General features: G+C 45.2%; 1 protein-coding gene across 2 annotated transcripts in view; it reads right to left on the bottom strand.

The window, feature by feature from the left end:
* Positions 1–2724: 2724 nt before the first annotated feature.
* The window catches only part of SDHD (succinate dehydrogenase complex subunit D), a 36680-nt gene continuing 24154 nt past the window's right edge, over positions 2725–15250 (bottom strand). For both annotated transcript variants that reach the window (XM_082273234.1, XM_082273235.1), the window contains exon 4: positions 2725–3230. In XM_082273234.1, the coding sequence (XP_082129360.1) occupies positions 3065–3230 (166 nt within the window). In that variant the 3' untranslated portion in view covers positions 2725–3064. The remainder of the gene's footprint in view (positions 3231–15250) is intronic.

The raw sequence follows: 15250 nt of genomic DNA, 5'->3' as shown, positions 1-15250 counted from the left end.
TTTGAGGGGGGTGACTTGTCCTGTGTGGGCCCCTGGACAGGGACCTTCCCATGCCTATTGTTCTGGGCCCCCTTTTGGAGGTCCTGGAGACCGCATGGTGCACCGTGGGGGGCCGCCGTTTTGCTGTGGATCATAATTTTTATATTCCCATTAGTTTATATGGGCAGCCATTTTCTATAATTCCTCATTAACCAGGGATTGTGAGCCCACACTAATAGCGGTGGGACCACGTTTTTGGCAGTCTTAAAGAGACACTGCCCAATTATTTTAAAAAGTGTAACATGGAGTCCCAGGATAATATTTCACCTGCAGACCCCCTGTGAGCAATTACGGGACCTTCTGGTTCTCAGTCTCAGCCAGGGATTGCAGCTTTTTTTTGCAAAATTTGATGTCTAAAGGTAGATTTTGTCATTGCTAGTGCTGCCTGCCGCAAACGCCCTCACCTCCATCGGCAGAGTCTTCGGACTCAGACTGAGATAGACATGGCCGCCGCAGACCACCCTAAGGGGTCGGTGTTTTCGCATTCTGACAGCGAAGAGGACCTGTCCTCATCATACACAAAGATGATAAAACAATGCCTGGTTTTAAGGCTTTTAAAGACAGGGTCACATTGTTGTTGGGAGGAAATGTTGCTGGGTTCAAGTTAAAGCCTCTCCTCATTTATCGCTCACAGAACCCACGTGCATTGAAGCAGGTTAGTAAGCACACACTGCCTGTTTATCGTGCAAATAAAGCATGGGTGACACAAGCTTTATTTGAGGACTGGTTCATCAATTATTTCATACCCTCAGTCAAGTATTATTGTGTGCAAAAGGGCGTTCCCTTTAAAATGGTTCTCCTGCTTGATAATGCCCCAGCATCTGGATGACCTAACAACCCATGGATCAGCTTGGAAGAAAGTAACAGAAAAGTGTATGCAGGGTATATGGAATAAATGCTTAAAGCGTTTTGTGAACAATAGTGAAGGGTTTGATGAAACAGATGTTGAAGTTATAAATGAAAAAAGTGTGCAACTTGCTAACGTGTTTGACTTAGATGTTGAAGTGACAGATATTAAAGAATTAGTGGAATTTTTGAAGGAGAGTTAAGTAATGAAGATTTAATGGAGTTGGAAGCACAGCAGAACTTAGAACAGGAAGAAGAAGAAGAAGAAGAAGAAGAAAAGGAGGAAACAATGGAAGAAGTACAAAATAAGTTCAGGAGGTTAGCTGGCATGTTCTCAAAACTGAATGCAGCTTTATTACAATTAGAGGGTATGGACGCAAATGTTGAAAGGTTCCCTAAAGTGGAACGGCAGGTGAAAAAACCTATGCGATGATATCGTGAAATTTATGATGAAAAAAAGAAAAGAAAATGACAAAGCAAAGCACCTTAACAGTATTCTTCTTGCTACCCCTACCAGTTCCATCATTTCCTTGTTGTCTTCTCCCTCATCTACAACTCCTAATGACCCTGCTGGTAACTCCAATGTTGACACTGTCGATCCTGCTGGTAATTCAAATGAGGACATTGATAGTAACCAATGATGACACTGTTGACCCTGCTAATTTCAATAAATACACTGATGACCCTGAAGCACTATCACCCTTTGAAGGATTTGATGACTAAAATGTTACTCCAAATGTCTACTGTACAGTATACGTTTACTTATTTGCGCACTGTACATCATATCTTGTACAATACAGTAATGTACAGGATTTTTGTGGTTTATGTTTTTGTTCTGTATTTATGCAAATAAAATCACTTTATTGAGTTGGAGTTTTGTGTTCAGACCCTTTTTTCCCCAGAATACAGTACAGTAGTTGAGAATGCCACCTGGAACCACACAGGGGTTCTGAAGTTGAGACATCCGCGCGAAGATGGATCTCTGCATGCTCACCCCTGTCCTCAGGGGCACTGTCGTTGCAAGGCCTGAGTGCACCAATGATTGCGACGCTCGTTGGCAGGCTGGGATTCCATAAGGATATAGATTATCCAGTGCGAGGCCCAGCTCTGCTGTCGCCTGTAGTCCTCCAGGGATCCCCCTGACTAACTAGCGATAGTGAGTGAAGGAGAAAATAAAAGATTATTTTCAAAGAAAAAAATTGTTTTTAAAAAGGAAAAAAACAAAAGAACTGAGACATAGGTCCCAACTGGGAAGACCTAGACCTACTCCTGACGCTAGGCAGCATGAAACTGGAGAACAGTGCTAACTGTGTCAGGATAATGGCTGAGGGACGGCCCCCTAAAGGTGTGTCTCAGTGTGAAGTTTTTTTTTTTTTTTTTTTATTAACCTTTCACTGCCTAGCTTACTCCTGCAGAGGGCGCCATTACCCACACATGAAGGTATACCGAACGGGCTGCGACTGTCAGAGGACGTAAGAGAAATATTGATTACTTGTTTTCAATTCGTTTAACGACCTGGAATGGAACCTGGTTGTTAAGTGAGGAGTATCTGTACACATATACTCTCACGCTTAATTAAACCCCGTATAATAGTCATGAATGCCAGTATTTATTATTCTTTATTTCAAGCATTAAACAAAACAAATTCATTTCTGAGCACTATTAAATATTATGCAGGGATTCATTATTAAATAGTGTGCTAGATTATTTAATGCATTAAAAAGAGAGATTTATTAAAACTAGCAGTGAGGCTGAATGATGTACTGATGCCCTTTCCACCCGGAAGACAGGATAGTATAGAGTGTGTTGATCAATCTGGCAAACTAATATATTAAAGAAATTGTGATTGAGACAATGAAAGTGCAATTTCTGGCAGTAAAAGGAAACTGGTGCTGCAACTGTATGCAGACCATGTCTGGAATATCAATCTCCTAATACAGAAAATTGTCAGATACTCCAATTTAATAGCTTCTGGATATGGTTGTGCGTGGCTGTATCTGGAAGAAGGAGGCACATTAAAAAAAAATTTAATAGACTGTATATAATGTACCACCGGCCATAATTGGCTGCAAACACAACCACCATTATTTACAGGCCAATATACCTCAGCTACCGACACGGTTGTCTGGTTCCTCAGAGGTATAAAACAGTTGTTGCAATACATTCATTTGCCTTCAAATCACAGACTCCAGAGCATAGCGACTGCTTTGCAGATGCCAACATCATGATAATTGAAATAACACAGGCCAGCAAATGTCAGGGACGAGAGAGCCAGAAGTCCAGTATTGGCCAGCTTGACCTTTGTATCTCCATGAACATAGTCAGTCACTACTTGTCCAAGACCCCTAAAAAAAAAATAAAAAAATGTACACAATTTAAAAAGGGATTACTAATAACAAAGGTATATTACTTATTAGTATTCTCTAGGTGCTGTCATATAAAGTACAGTGTAAGGACACAAATGTATGCCCTTATACTACATTGGTCACCTTAGAGCTAATTTGCAGCATACAGCTAATGTGAACACAGAATGATGTGATTATTTTTAAAAGTGCATGTCAGTGCAAAAAAAAAGTGCATATACATACACACACTATATAAAAGTTACTCCTTTTGTATATGTGCGCTATCCTCTGTAGTTATATATGCATATTGGTCTTAATAGCAGCACCAGCTTTAGAAATGTATGTTTAGGATGTGCTGCAACCCCCCCCCCCCCCCCCAACCCTTTGTCTGTTTGTTACACATTGAGTCCTGACCAGACTAATGGGGTGGAGTACCCACTCTCCCACACCAGTACTTCGCTATCAGTGTGCACTAGTTAGCAGATATAGGATGAGCCCCTATATAGTGTAGTTTAATCAGTGTTTTGAGAGGTGGGATCTATCCTTCATTTTATGGATAGTGTAGGACCCACTGATAATGGGGTACTTTGATGCAGTGGTGGGCTTGAGCACGATAAGGCCATATGGTGAGACCAAACCCCAATTTTTTCTCATTTTGATCAGGTCTCAGTAGCCTTATAATATTTGAAAGTTACTCCTTTTGTATGTGTGTGCTATCCTCTGTAGTTTTATATACACAGACATTAAATATACAGATGTGCTCATAGGTTTACATACCCTGGAAGAATTGATAAATTCTTGGCCATTTTTCAGAGAATATGAATGTAACACAAAAACGTTTCTTTCACCCATGGTTAGTGTTTGGATGAAGCCATTTAATATCAATATAAATGGCTTCAGTCAAACACTAACCATGACTGAAAGAAAAGTTTTTGTGTTTTTCATATTCTCGGAAAAATGGCCAAGAAATCATAAAATCTGCCAGGGTATGTAAACTTATAAATACACATATATACACACATTATATATATATATATATATATATATATATATATAAATATAAACAAACACACACCTAAAGAAAAAACATTAAAGGAACACTTTTCAATCAGAGTATATAGCAGCAAGTCAATTAACTTCTGATATATATCTGGTCAGTTAGGTAACAGGAGGGGTTATTAATCAATTTCAGCTGGTTTGGTGTCAATGAAATTAAGAGGTGTACTAGATGGGTAACAATGAGACAACCTCCAAAACAGGAAAGGTTTTACAGATGGAGGCAAATTACATTTTTTTTTCCCTACTCATCTTTTCTGACTGTTTTTCACTAGTTTTGCATTTGGCTAGGTTCAGTGTCATTACTGGTAGCATGAGATGATATACAAAAAGTGAAGTTGTGCTGTGCAATAAATATCACACAGATTTTTCCATGTGCAATATTAACAAAAACACCAAAAAAGAAAAAAATTATATTATAAAAATCCCAAAATAAAATCCTTCTACACCGATAAATTAACACCAGTGCAAAAATAAAATCAAATAGTGTCCGAACACAATTTTCAAAGTATATCTTCCCCGTGACGATAAATTCTTCCACCACCAAGTAATATCCTCCACCTGCTTACCAGAAAATATTGACCTCAACAAGTCAGCAGCACTTATGGGTTAAATCCAGCCAGGGGGCCTTGTGTCTCCCTTGTCCTGACTTCCCCCCTCTGTGAGAAGACCACGTTTATCATGGCTGTTGAACCATGAGATCGTGGTCAGGATATGTGCCTCTGTCATCTAGCTTTTGTCCTGTGCATCTCTGCAGCCCCCCTCCTCCCTCCGTCAGCTCCTTAGGCCCCTTTCACACATGCGGACCGTTCAGATCCGCCTGTCAGTTTTTTAGGCGGATCTGAACGGATGCCCCTTGCGTCTCTATGGGGCAGCAGATGTCAGCGGAGACATGTCCGCTGACATCCGATCCGATCAGATCCTGTCCGTCAAATCTGGATGGATGGAAACCCTATTTTCCATCCGTCTGGCGGATTGGATCGGATGAGAATGGACAGGCGATCCGTTCTCATCCGATTCCCCCATAGAGGACAGCGGGGACCTGACAGCTCTGTCTCCGCACACAGAGCGGAGACAGAGCTGCTATCCGCCTGCTCGGCGGATCGATTTCGCTGAGAGAAACGGAGTCTGCCAACGGAGCGGACAGTGTAAAAGGGGCCTTAGTGTTCAGTGAGATCACAAATCTCACCACCCCTTTCCCTCCTCTCCTTCAGCCTCCAGCCATCATTGACTATAGTGTACTAAAACAAAAGGGGAACCTCGGCCCCTCCCACTCTTAGATCGGGATACAGAACAGAGAGAGGAGGTGACCACACATGAGCAGAAAGAAAAAAAAAAAAAAAAGGTATTTAGAATTGGAAAAAAAAAAAAAAAAAAAACCAAACTGCACTGCTTAATGAACAAACATGGAGGCTAGATTAATTGTATCCATTTGCATATACAACCACTTTAAGTTGTTAGAATAGGTGAGGCTGAGTTTTGCTATTCAAATCACGGCAACGTAAAGTAATGAGACTTCTATTCAAAAGGAGGCTGATCCAGGGATTTATCTGACTGCTGGCATATGGTTGAAAGATGGAGAGGAAAACAAAAACAAAGACAAAAGGTTTTTTTGCCCTCTTACAGCTAATTGGATTATGCTTATAGGGGGTGTTTTTCCGAATGCATAAAACTAACACACATAGGAGGTTGAACATGATGTGTGTTTTGGTGTGTTTCTTTCAAGCGTTACTACTATGTATAGCATTTCACGTAGCCAGATGCAATCAATTTCTTCATCCAGTCTTACTCAATGTATGAACGAAATAACACATGAGCAAGGAAACAACACCATCAAATAGGTTTGTACAAAGTAACAAAGTTCACTGGCATTGCAATGTTTGGCTGAGACGTTGAGGTGCCTAAACTTCTCTTAGTAATCCAAGGAAAATAAAGTGAGCACCTAGCATTTCAACACCACAAACTTAATCTGGCCAAATACATGGATCGAAATTTGGCCAGTTGAGCAGAGACTGCCCAACTTACGAACTGTATATGGGCAGGCCAATTTCACCCAAGCGGAGAGTGCGCACAAGATTTGGGGAGCACAGGAGTTTTATAGAGCAAAAACGTGAAAAACAGTACAGTGCATATTTTTAGCACTGATCACTGTATGAGGGCTCGTTCACAACATACATGCATTAAAACTGATGGGAAAAGCAAGATCAGTTTTCAAGTGCATCAGTTATGTGCGCTATTTACACTAATAATAATGTCATATCAGTTTCTTGTGCAGTGTAGTGGTGTGAACAGGGAACAGAGAGAACAATCTTTTTTTGTGCCCTTCCAGAAAGCGTGCAGAAAAACGGACGTCTCTGCACCATGGTGTGAATGAGGCCTAAGTGTCACTGGTTCCCAAAAAGTGTCAGTGTCCAAATACCCACGCAATATCGCAGTCCCACGATAGACCGCTGATCATCACCATTACTTTTATAAAAAAAAAAAAAAAATTTAATAAATTCCAGTATATATCCCATAGTTTGTAGATGCTATAAGTTTTGCACAAACCAATCAATATACTAGGGCTGCATCTAACGATTATTTTTATAATCGATTAGTTGGCAGATTATGATTTTGATTAATCGGATAATAACCTTAAAAAAGTATGCTGTATAATTTAGGTAATATGCAAAGTTTAAAAAAAAAAAAAAAAAAAAAAAAAAAAAAAGCAATTTATTCTTAAATATTTATATTCAGTGGTAAATACCGTATAAATAACCAACTCTATGGTTAAGGAGCAAAATCTCTAATCCACTGTGAGAATGACAGAAGAGATAAACTGTATATACAATGAAAGGTTGAATTTGGTAAATATCATCAGACTCAGAGATCACATTTTTTATTTAAAGAAAAAAATAAAATAAAGAGACTTTTTTGCCGATTTTTTTCAGACAGAAATGTAATATATTACGTATGACAGACTCCCTTGTCATAGGCAGGTGGTTTGATAAAAGCTACCTGCGCCTGCTGTCACTTATTCTGGACATAAAAAATAATGTCTCCCTTCAAAAAAAAATAAAAAAATAAAAAATAAAATAAAAAAGTTAATTTTAAGAATGATCATTTGATTTTCTAATCATTAGTGGGGTCAAATCAACATTTGTTTTCAACCACAGTGATGGGAAAATTCGAAGGAGCAGAATAGAAAACTTCTTGGTCAAAGGAATTTTCAGACAGTGTGTGGTTTTCGTTCAGAATTTACATTCATTTTAAAACAATGTTAAAAGCAAGTGAAATTTTCAAATGACATTCTTTCATTCACCGAATGTACAAAGATTTTTTGTATGAATATTCTCGTTCGAAAATCGATACGTGTACGGCCAGCATACGGCTCGGTTCACGCCTATGAAGTTTGTTTTGATCCGTTTCTGCAGTGCCTTTTGCTGTGAGTTTTGTGTTTTTGCACACGCGATTTTGCTGAGATTTGTGTTTTGTATTTTTTTAATGCTTTTTTTAGCGAATTTGTTGTTGGGTAGATTTTTTTAGATGCAATTCATGGCAAAAACGCACACGTGTTTTTCTGTAGCTTCTTCATTGAAGTTTATTTAAGCAAAAATATGCACTGTTTTGTGTTGAAAAAAAGTCCTTGGCCTGTTACAAATATGCAGCAGCTGAAAAAAGCATAGATGTGAATGTGTCTCATTAGAAAACCATGTTAAATGAACTGTAGTGTTTCTACAAAAAGCACCAAACTACGCATATGTGTGAACCAGGCCTAAGACGTTCAGTAGCAGCAGCATGTTTTTTTTAACCACTTTACCGCTGCTCACTAGAGCTCTACTGCGGCAAAGTGGTTCGATAACGTCTGGCGTCGTAGACCTACGTCGCCAGACATTCCCCTCTCTCGGCGGCGCGCGCGCGCCGCCGGAGGCTCGCTCCCGCTGTATTCAGTCACAGCGGGAGTCGGGCCAGGGGAGGAGCAGCGGTGATCGCCGCTGCTCTTCTCCGATCGTTGGGGAATCAAATCTGGATTTACACAAGCGGGCGGATCTCCTAAGTGACAGGCAGTGTCAGATTGCAGGGTTCAGCATAGCTGAACCTGCGATCTGTCCCTGTGTCACTCAGTCACCTCCCCCCACACGTCAGTAAGCACCAGGCATACATTAACCCCTCCCTCTCCAATAAAATTAACCCCTTCCCTGCCAGTGTCATTTTTACAGTAACAGTGCATATTTATAGCACTGATTACTGCAGTAATGTCACTGGTACCCCCAAAAGTGTCAAAAATGTCAGTCAAGGGTCCGATCTGTCCGCCGCAATGTCGCAGTCCCGCAAAAAATCGCAGATCGCCGCCATTACTCGTTAAAAAAAAAAAAAAACCCACCAAAAACGACAGCAATCTTTCCCTTAGTTAGTAAACGCAATAACTTTTGCGCAAACCAATCAAAATCCGCTTATGGCGATTTTTTTTTACCAAAAATATGTAGCAGAAAACAAATTGGCCTAAAATGATAAAAAAATTTGATTTTTACATTTTTTTGGGGGGAATTTCATATAAAAAACTGTGAAAAAACTGAATTTTTGTAAGGAGTAGCTAGGCAACAGAATATGTTAATATTAAGGCTTTTAACATATCCCACCCCCACGGGGGTGGTCCCCTCAGTCAATACCCTCCTACTTCCTGTGTCCATACCTCAGTTTCAGTGGAATAGCAGTAGAGTATATAATCAAACACCAAAAGAGGGGCGGGGGCGGCGACTGTCGGAGGACTCAGAGAAAGGAATTTTACAGGTAAGATTTTACAAAAATTTCGTTTTCTCTTACGTCCTCCGACAGTCGCCGCCCCTTCATATTCATCACCAATGTGGACGTCCCATAGCAGTGTAAACATGAGGGGTGGGAAACGCAGCCGCGCCCAAGGCAACGCCGTCTCCACAACAGAGAAAGCAACCTTACCAAGGGAAGGAACACAGCCGGGTAGCATGAAAAAAATTGCTCAACAGGAGCAACAACCCAGGAAAAAACAAATAACTCAGGGATAAAACGCTATCCCAAACAGTCAAGGGCCCAAAACAAGGGATCCTAAGGTACTGCCGCACTAAGAACCTTGCGGCCAAAGGAAGCATCAGCCGATGCCTGAACATCCACCTTGTAGAACTTAGTGAAGGTGTGAACGGACGACCAAGTCGCCGCCTTACACACCTGGGCCACGGAAGCCCGATGATGACAGGCCCAAGACGTACTCAAAGATCTAGTAGAGTGCGCCTTCACAGGCATAGGAGGAACTTTCCCCTTCAAAGCATATGCCTGTTCAATGGTCTGTCTGATCCACTTGGCGATGGTAGAAGCCGACGCCGCCATGCCCTTCCGAGGACCCTCATGAAGGACAAATAAGGAATCCGACTTGCGAAAGGATTCAGTCGACGTCAGGTACACCCTGATCGCCCGAACAACATCCAGAGAGTGCAAATCCACCTCCTTCGGATGCTTGGGCTTCGCGCAGAGCGAAGGGAGGACAATATCCTCATTGAGGTGAAAATCAGAAATCCGTTTCGGAAGAAAAGAAGGGTTAGGTCGCAAGACCACCTTATCCAGGTGAACGACCAGATACGGAGACCTGCAGGACAAAGCTGCCAGCTCAGACACCCTGCGAGCCGAAGTGATCACCACCAAAAAGGCGACCTTCTTGGACAACATAGCCAATGAGATCTTCCTGATCTGTTCAAAAGGAGCATGTTGTAACACGGATAGAACGAGATTCAAATCCCAAGGAGGCAGAGGATCCCTCCTAGGAGGGACCAGATGTCGCACCCCTTGAACAAAAGTGCCAACCAAGGAGTTAAATGCCACAGGACGTTGAAAAAGAACGGCCAACGCAGACACCTGACCCTTAATCGTAGCCAGCGCCAAACGCTGGTCAACACCCGTTTGAAGGAAGGACAACACCCGAGACACCGAATACGTGCGAGGGGAATGCCCCCTGGACTCACACCAGGCAAAATAGGCCTTCCAAGTACGGTAATAGACCTTCCCCGAGGAAGACTTCCTCGCGTTGATCAAAGTGTGAATGACCTCAGGGGAGAGACCCCTATCCTTCAGGACCTCGGTTTCAACAGCCAGGCCGTCAAAGCCAGCGACTGTAAAGCAGGATGGAATATCGGCCCTTGAGACAGGAGATCCTCTCAAAGAGGCAGACGCCACGGAGCGTCGACCGCCAGATTCACGAGGTCTGCGTACCAGGACCGGCGAGGCCAGTCCGGTGTCACAAGAATCACCGCGTGCTGTTCCGAGCTCAACCTGCGCAGGAACCTGGACAGCAGTTGAATCGGTGGAAATGCGTACATCAGTCGGTACTGATGCCACGGAGCTACCAACGCGTCTGCCCGAGGATCGCACGTCCTTGCCACGAACCTCTTTACTTTGTTGTTCAGACAAGACGCGAACAGGTCCACCTCCGGAAGACCCCACTTCGCGCACAACATCTGGAAGACATCCGGGTGGAGGGACCATTCCCCCTGGTCCAGGGTCTGGCGACTCAGATAATCCGCCTGCCAGTTCTCCACCCCCGGAATGTGAACTGCCGTTATCGCCGGGACGTGAGTCTCGGCCCAAGACAGAATCTCGGCCACCTCCCGAGCCGCTCGGGCACTCCTGGTGCCCCCTTGGTGGTTGATGTAGGCCACCGCTGTGGCATTGTCCGTCTGCACCCGAACCAGACGGCCCTGCAGCCTGTCCGACCAACGTCGCAGACAGAGATTTATCACTCGTAGTTCCAGAATGTTGATCGGAAGGGAGGATTCCTCCACCAACCAAGTTCCCTGGGCGGACAGAACGCCCAGGACACCACCCCAGCCCGACAGGCTGGCATCCGTGGTGATCACCGTCCATGAGAGAGGACGAAAGGACTTGCCCCCCGACACCGTCGGGGACTGGAGCCACCACAGAAGATCCCTTCTGGTGCGATGACTCAATGAAATCTGGAGCTCCAGAGATCGCGGTCGCCCGTCCCACCTGGACAGGATCTCCGCTTGTAGACCCCTCGTGTGAAACTGGGCGAAGGGAATCGCCTCGAAAGCCGAGACCATCAATCCCAAACAGCGCATGCACGTCCGGATGGACGAACACGGAACGTCCCTGAGGGACCTGACTTCTTCCTGAAGAGACCTGAGTTTGTCTTTCGGCAGGAAGACCCTCGCCTGGACCGAGTCCAGAATCATCCCCAGGTAGGGAAGACGAACCGACGGGCACAGCGTCGACTTTGGAAAGTTTATCGTCCAACCAAACTCCTGCAGAGTCTGCGTCGTGATGGACAGGTCCTTCACGAGACCCTGGCTGGTCGCAGACCGAACCAGAATGTCGTCTAGATACCCCAGGACAGATATGCCCTGGGCTCTCAACAAAGCCAGAACCGATGCAAGCACCTTGGTGAACACCCGTGGAGCCGAAGCGAGGCCAAAAGGCAGCGCCACGAACTGGTAGTGATCCTCCGCAATGGCGAATCGAAGGTACCTCTGGTGACCCTCGAAAATGGGGATGTGAAGATACGCATCCTTCAAGTCGATGGAGGCCATGAATTCCCCCGGAACCAAGGCAGCCACCACCGACCGCAGGGATTCCATGCGGAACTTGCGAACCCGCACAAAGCGGTTCAGAGCCTTCAAGTCCAGAATCGGACGCACCATGCCCTCCTTCCTGGGCACGGTGAACAGATTGGAATAGAACCCCCGAAATCTGTCCCGATGAGGCACCGGAACCACTACTCCCTGAGCCCGCAAGTCCCGCACCGCTAGGTGCAGATCCCGCAAACGCTCCAGAGACAGTTGAAGATTTGAGGGAAAAAATCTGCTCTCCGGCCGGGAGAGAAACTCGATCTTGTAGCCAGATCGAACGATTTCCTGAACCCACCTGTCCCGAATGCGGGCCAGCCAGGGTTGAAGAAAACCGAGCAAGCGTCCCCCCACCCCAGAACTGGGTGAGGGCGCCCCTTCAGGCCGCACTGTTATGGGCAGCGGATCCGGACTGGCTGGACTTCTGCTTACCTGTCCACGGCTTCTTCTGGGAGCCTTGGCCTTTGAATGGCTTGCCCTTATAGTGTGACCGAAAGGCACGAAAGGAACCCTGAGAGGGCCGAAAGGAAGCGGTCTTCTTACCAGGAGCCGCCTTAGCCTTGTGGGATTGGGGCAAGAGCGTGCTCTTACCACCCGTGATCCCCTTAATCAGAGTATCCAAGGAGTCGCCAAAAAGACGAGATCCGTTATATGGCAAATTAGCCAAGGTCTTGCGCGAAGACTGGTCCACAGACCAACACTTCAGCCAAATCAGGCGGCGCGACAACACCGCCACACTGTGCACACGTGCAGCCAACGGTACTATATCCAAGTCCGCATCACACAAATACATGACACCCTGATGGATTTGATCCACCATAGCCAGCGTCGCCGGAGGGGCAGAATCAGCCACCAGGACGCGCCTAAGCACCTGCGTCCAATATGCGACAGCCTGAGCTGCCATAAGCGAAGCAAAAATAGCTTGGAGCATAGAACCGGTAACCGAATAAGTATGACGGGTAAGAGACTCCAGCCTCCTGTCCGTCGCATCCTGGAACACCGGCGTATCCTCAGCAGGAATCGCAGTAGACTTATTCAAAACCGCCACCGCGTGATCCACCGGAGGTGGCACACACCAACGTTCATCAGTAGCGGGCGTGAAAGGATAACGCAGCTTGAACCTACTTGGCACAGCAAAAGGCTTCCGCAGATTGCGCCACTGTTCACTAACAGCGCGCTGAAAATCATCAGTGCAGGGAAAAACCTGTGAAGTTCTGCGTCTCCGCTGCGTCCCATAGGAAGCTAAAACAGCAGGAGGACATGGCTCATCCTGCAAGCTCAGTGTTTGTTTGATAGAAGCAACCAATTCATCCATGAGTGCAAGCTCTTCAGACAAGCCAGGGGGAGAATTATCAACCCCTTCCACCTCAGCCTCCACTTCTGATCCCACAAGATCCAGGGAGGAACGGGACCCCGACAAGGAGACCCCAGCCATAGCAGCCCCATCACCCTCACCCTCACCCTCGGAATCCGAGGAAATAGAAACCCTGGGCCGTTTTGTGGATTGAGCAGCCACAAGCATTTGCACCTGAGCAGCAAGGTTAGCCACAACAGCAGCCAAATCACCCCCCTGGGGGGGAAACAGCAGCCCCTTGGCCTCCCACCAAGGTGAGAGGAAATTTGCTTTCCTGAGAATCCATGCCCCCAAACAAAAATTTAGCAGGAGAACAAATAGCAACTGCCCCTTTAAAAGCGCGGTCAGCGCAGCCCACCGCACTCACACACTAGCACAAGCCCCCACAGGGAAAAGGCACAGAAACTCAGGCAAGGATTTGTAGGATAGAGAGGTAAAAACCTGCAGAGACCACCGCTGCTGCTGCTGCCTCGATCGGTGCACCCAGGAGAAGAGGAAGTGATGCAATCAGGGCGCTCTATTAAAGCCTATGGAAGGCTACAAGAAAATGGCTGCCTACAGTGTCAGCATGAGGCCGGAGCGATCGCCGCCAAAATGGCGGCGCTTGGCGCCAAAAAGTGTAATAAAAAATAATGGCGGACCGCCGCAGCGGTCGCCGCAGTATGCACAAACATGACACATATCATGCCCCGCAGCACACAGCCTGTCACACATGAAGAACAGCACACATTCTGATCCCAGAGATAGTGCAGCACAGCCCCCCTCCTTGCATGTCACAAAGTGCAGCCAAGACAGACAGGGATTCTAGCAGTGTGAACAGGGTCAGGGTTACACAGTCCCAGACTGACACCCCCCAAACAGACAGGTCCCCACACAGATACACTTACCTCCTAAAAGGCGTGGGGAACCCGCACAAGCGATCAAGCCACTGCACATGGGACAGGGAGAGTCGAAGCCAGGACGCAGGAGGATTGCGGAGCGATACCGCAAGGCGTCCAGTGAGGTAGCCACCTCACCTAGCATCCCTGCAGCGAGAAGGGATGGGTCGTTCATTGTGCCAGGAAAAATACCTGACTGAACGCTCGAAGGCAGACTGGGAAGCCACTGACCCACAACCTGCGACCAGGGGGATCAGCCCGAGACCCAGCCCGCACGATCCTCTTCATCAGAAGAACTAAAGCTGACAAAAAAGAACAGCTAAGTAAAGAGAGAGAAAAAAACTTCAAATAAATCAAAAAAAGAGAAAAGGCTGAGACAAAATGCCCCAGCATAGAGACATCCAGCTACTCCTAACAAGCTAGACATTGAAACTGAGGTATGGACACAGGAAGTAGGAGGGTATTGACTGAGGGGACCACCCCCGTGGGGGTGGGATATGTTAAAAGCCTTATTAACATATTCTGTTGCCTAGCTACTCCTGCGGAGAAGGTCATTAACCCCTATTGGTGATGAATATGAAGGGGCGGCGACTGTCGGAGGACGTAAGAGAAATATTATTTTTTCAAAAATTGTCGCTCTTTTTTTGTTTATAGCGCAAAAAGTAAAAATCGCACAGGTGATCAAATACCACCAAAAGAAAGCTGTTTGTGGGGAAAAAAAGGACGTAAATGACCGCGCAATTGTCAATTAAATTCGAACAGTGCCGAATCGCAAAAAGTGGCCCAGACGTAAGACAGCAAAATCCTCCGGTGGTAAAGTGGTTAATCACCTGTAATAATAGAGTTAAAAAAACTAAAAATATATATTTTTTTTATAGTACAAAAAGAGCAGATAAACACGACTAAGGGGCTCATTTATACTGAGCAACGGTAAATGTAATAATTACTTATATATATATATATATATATATATATATAATAATAAAACACACCCAGAAGAAGGATATTTGGGCATTTTAACTCGGAGTTAGACATAAACGGTGGAAGAGAGATATAAATCTTTTATATTAAAGTAGTACTAAAAGCTGAGACTTTTTTCCATGGATATAAATAATTTTACATATAATACACCATACAGGTGAAAGT

Source organism: Pelophylax lessonae (genome assembly GCF_965119305.1).
Source record: "Pelophylax lessonae genome assembly, chromosome: 12".
In the NCBI taxonomy this organism is placed as follows: domain Eukaryota; kingdom Metazoa; phylum Chordata; class Amphibia; order Anura; family Ranidae; genus Pelophylax; species Pelophylax lessonae.
The sequence above is the reverse complement of the archived record's forward strand: the minus strand, read 5'-3'. Positions and strand labels throughout refer to the sequence as shown.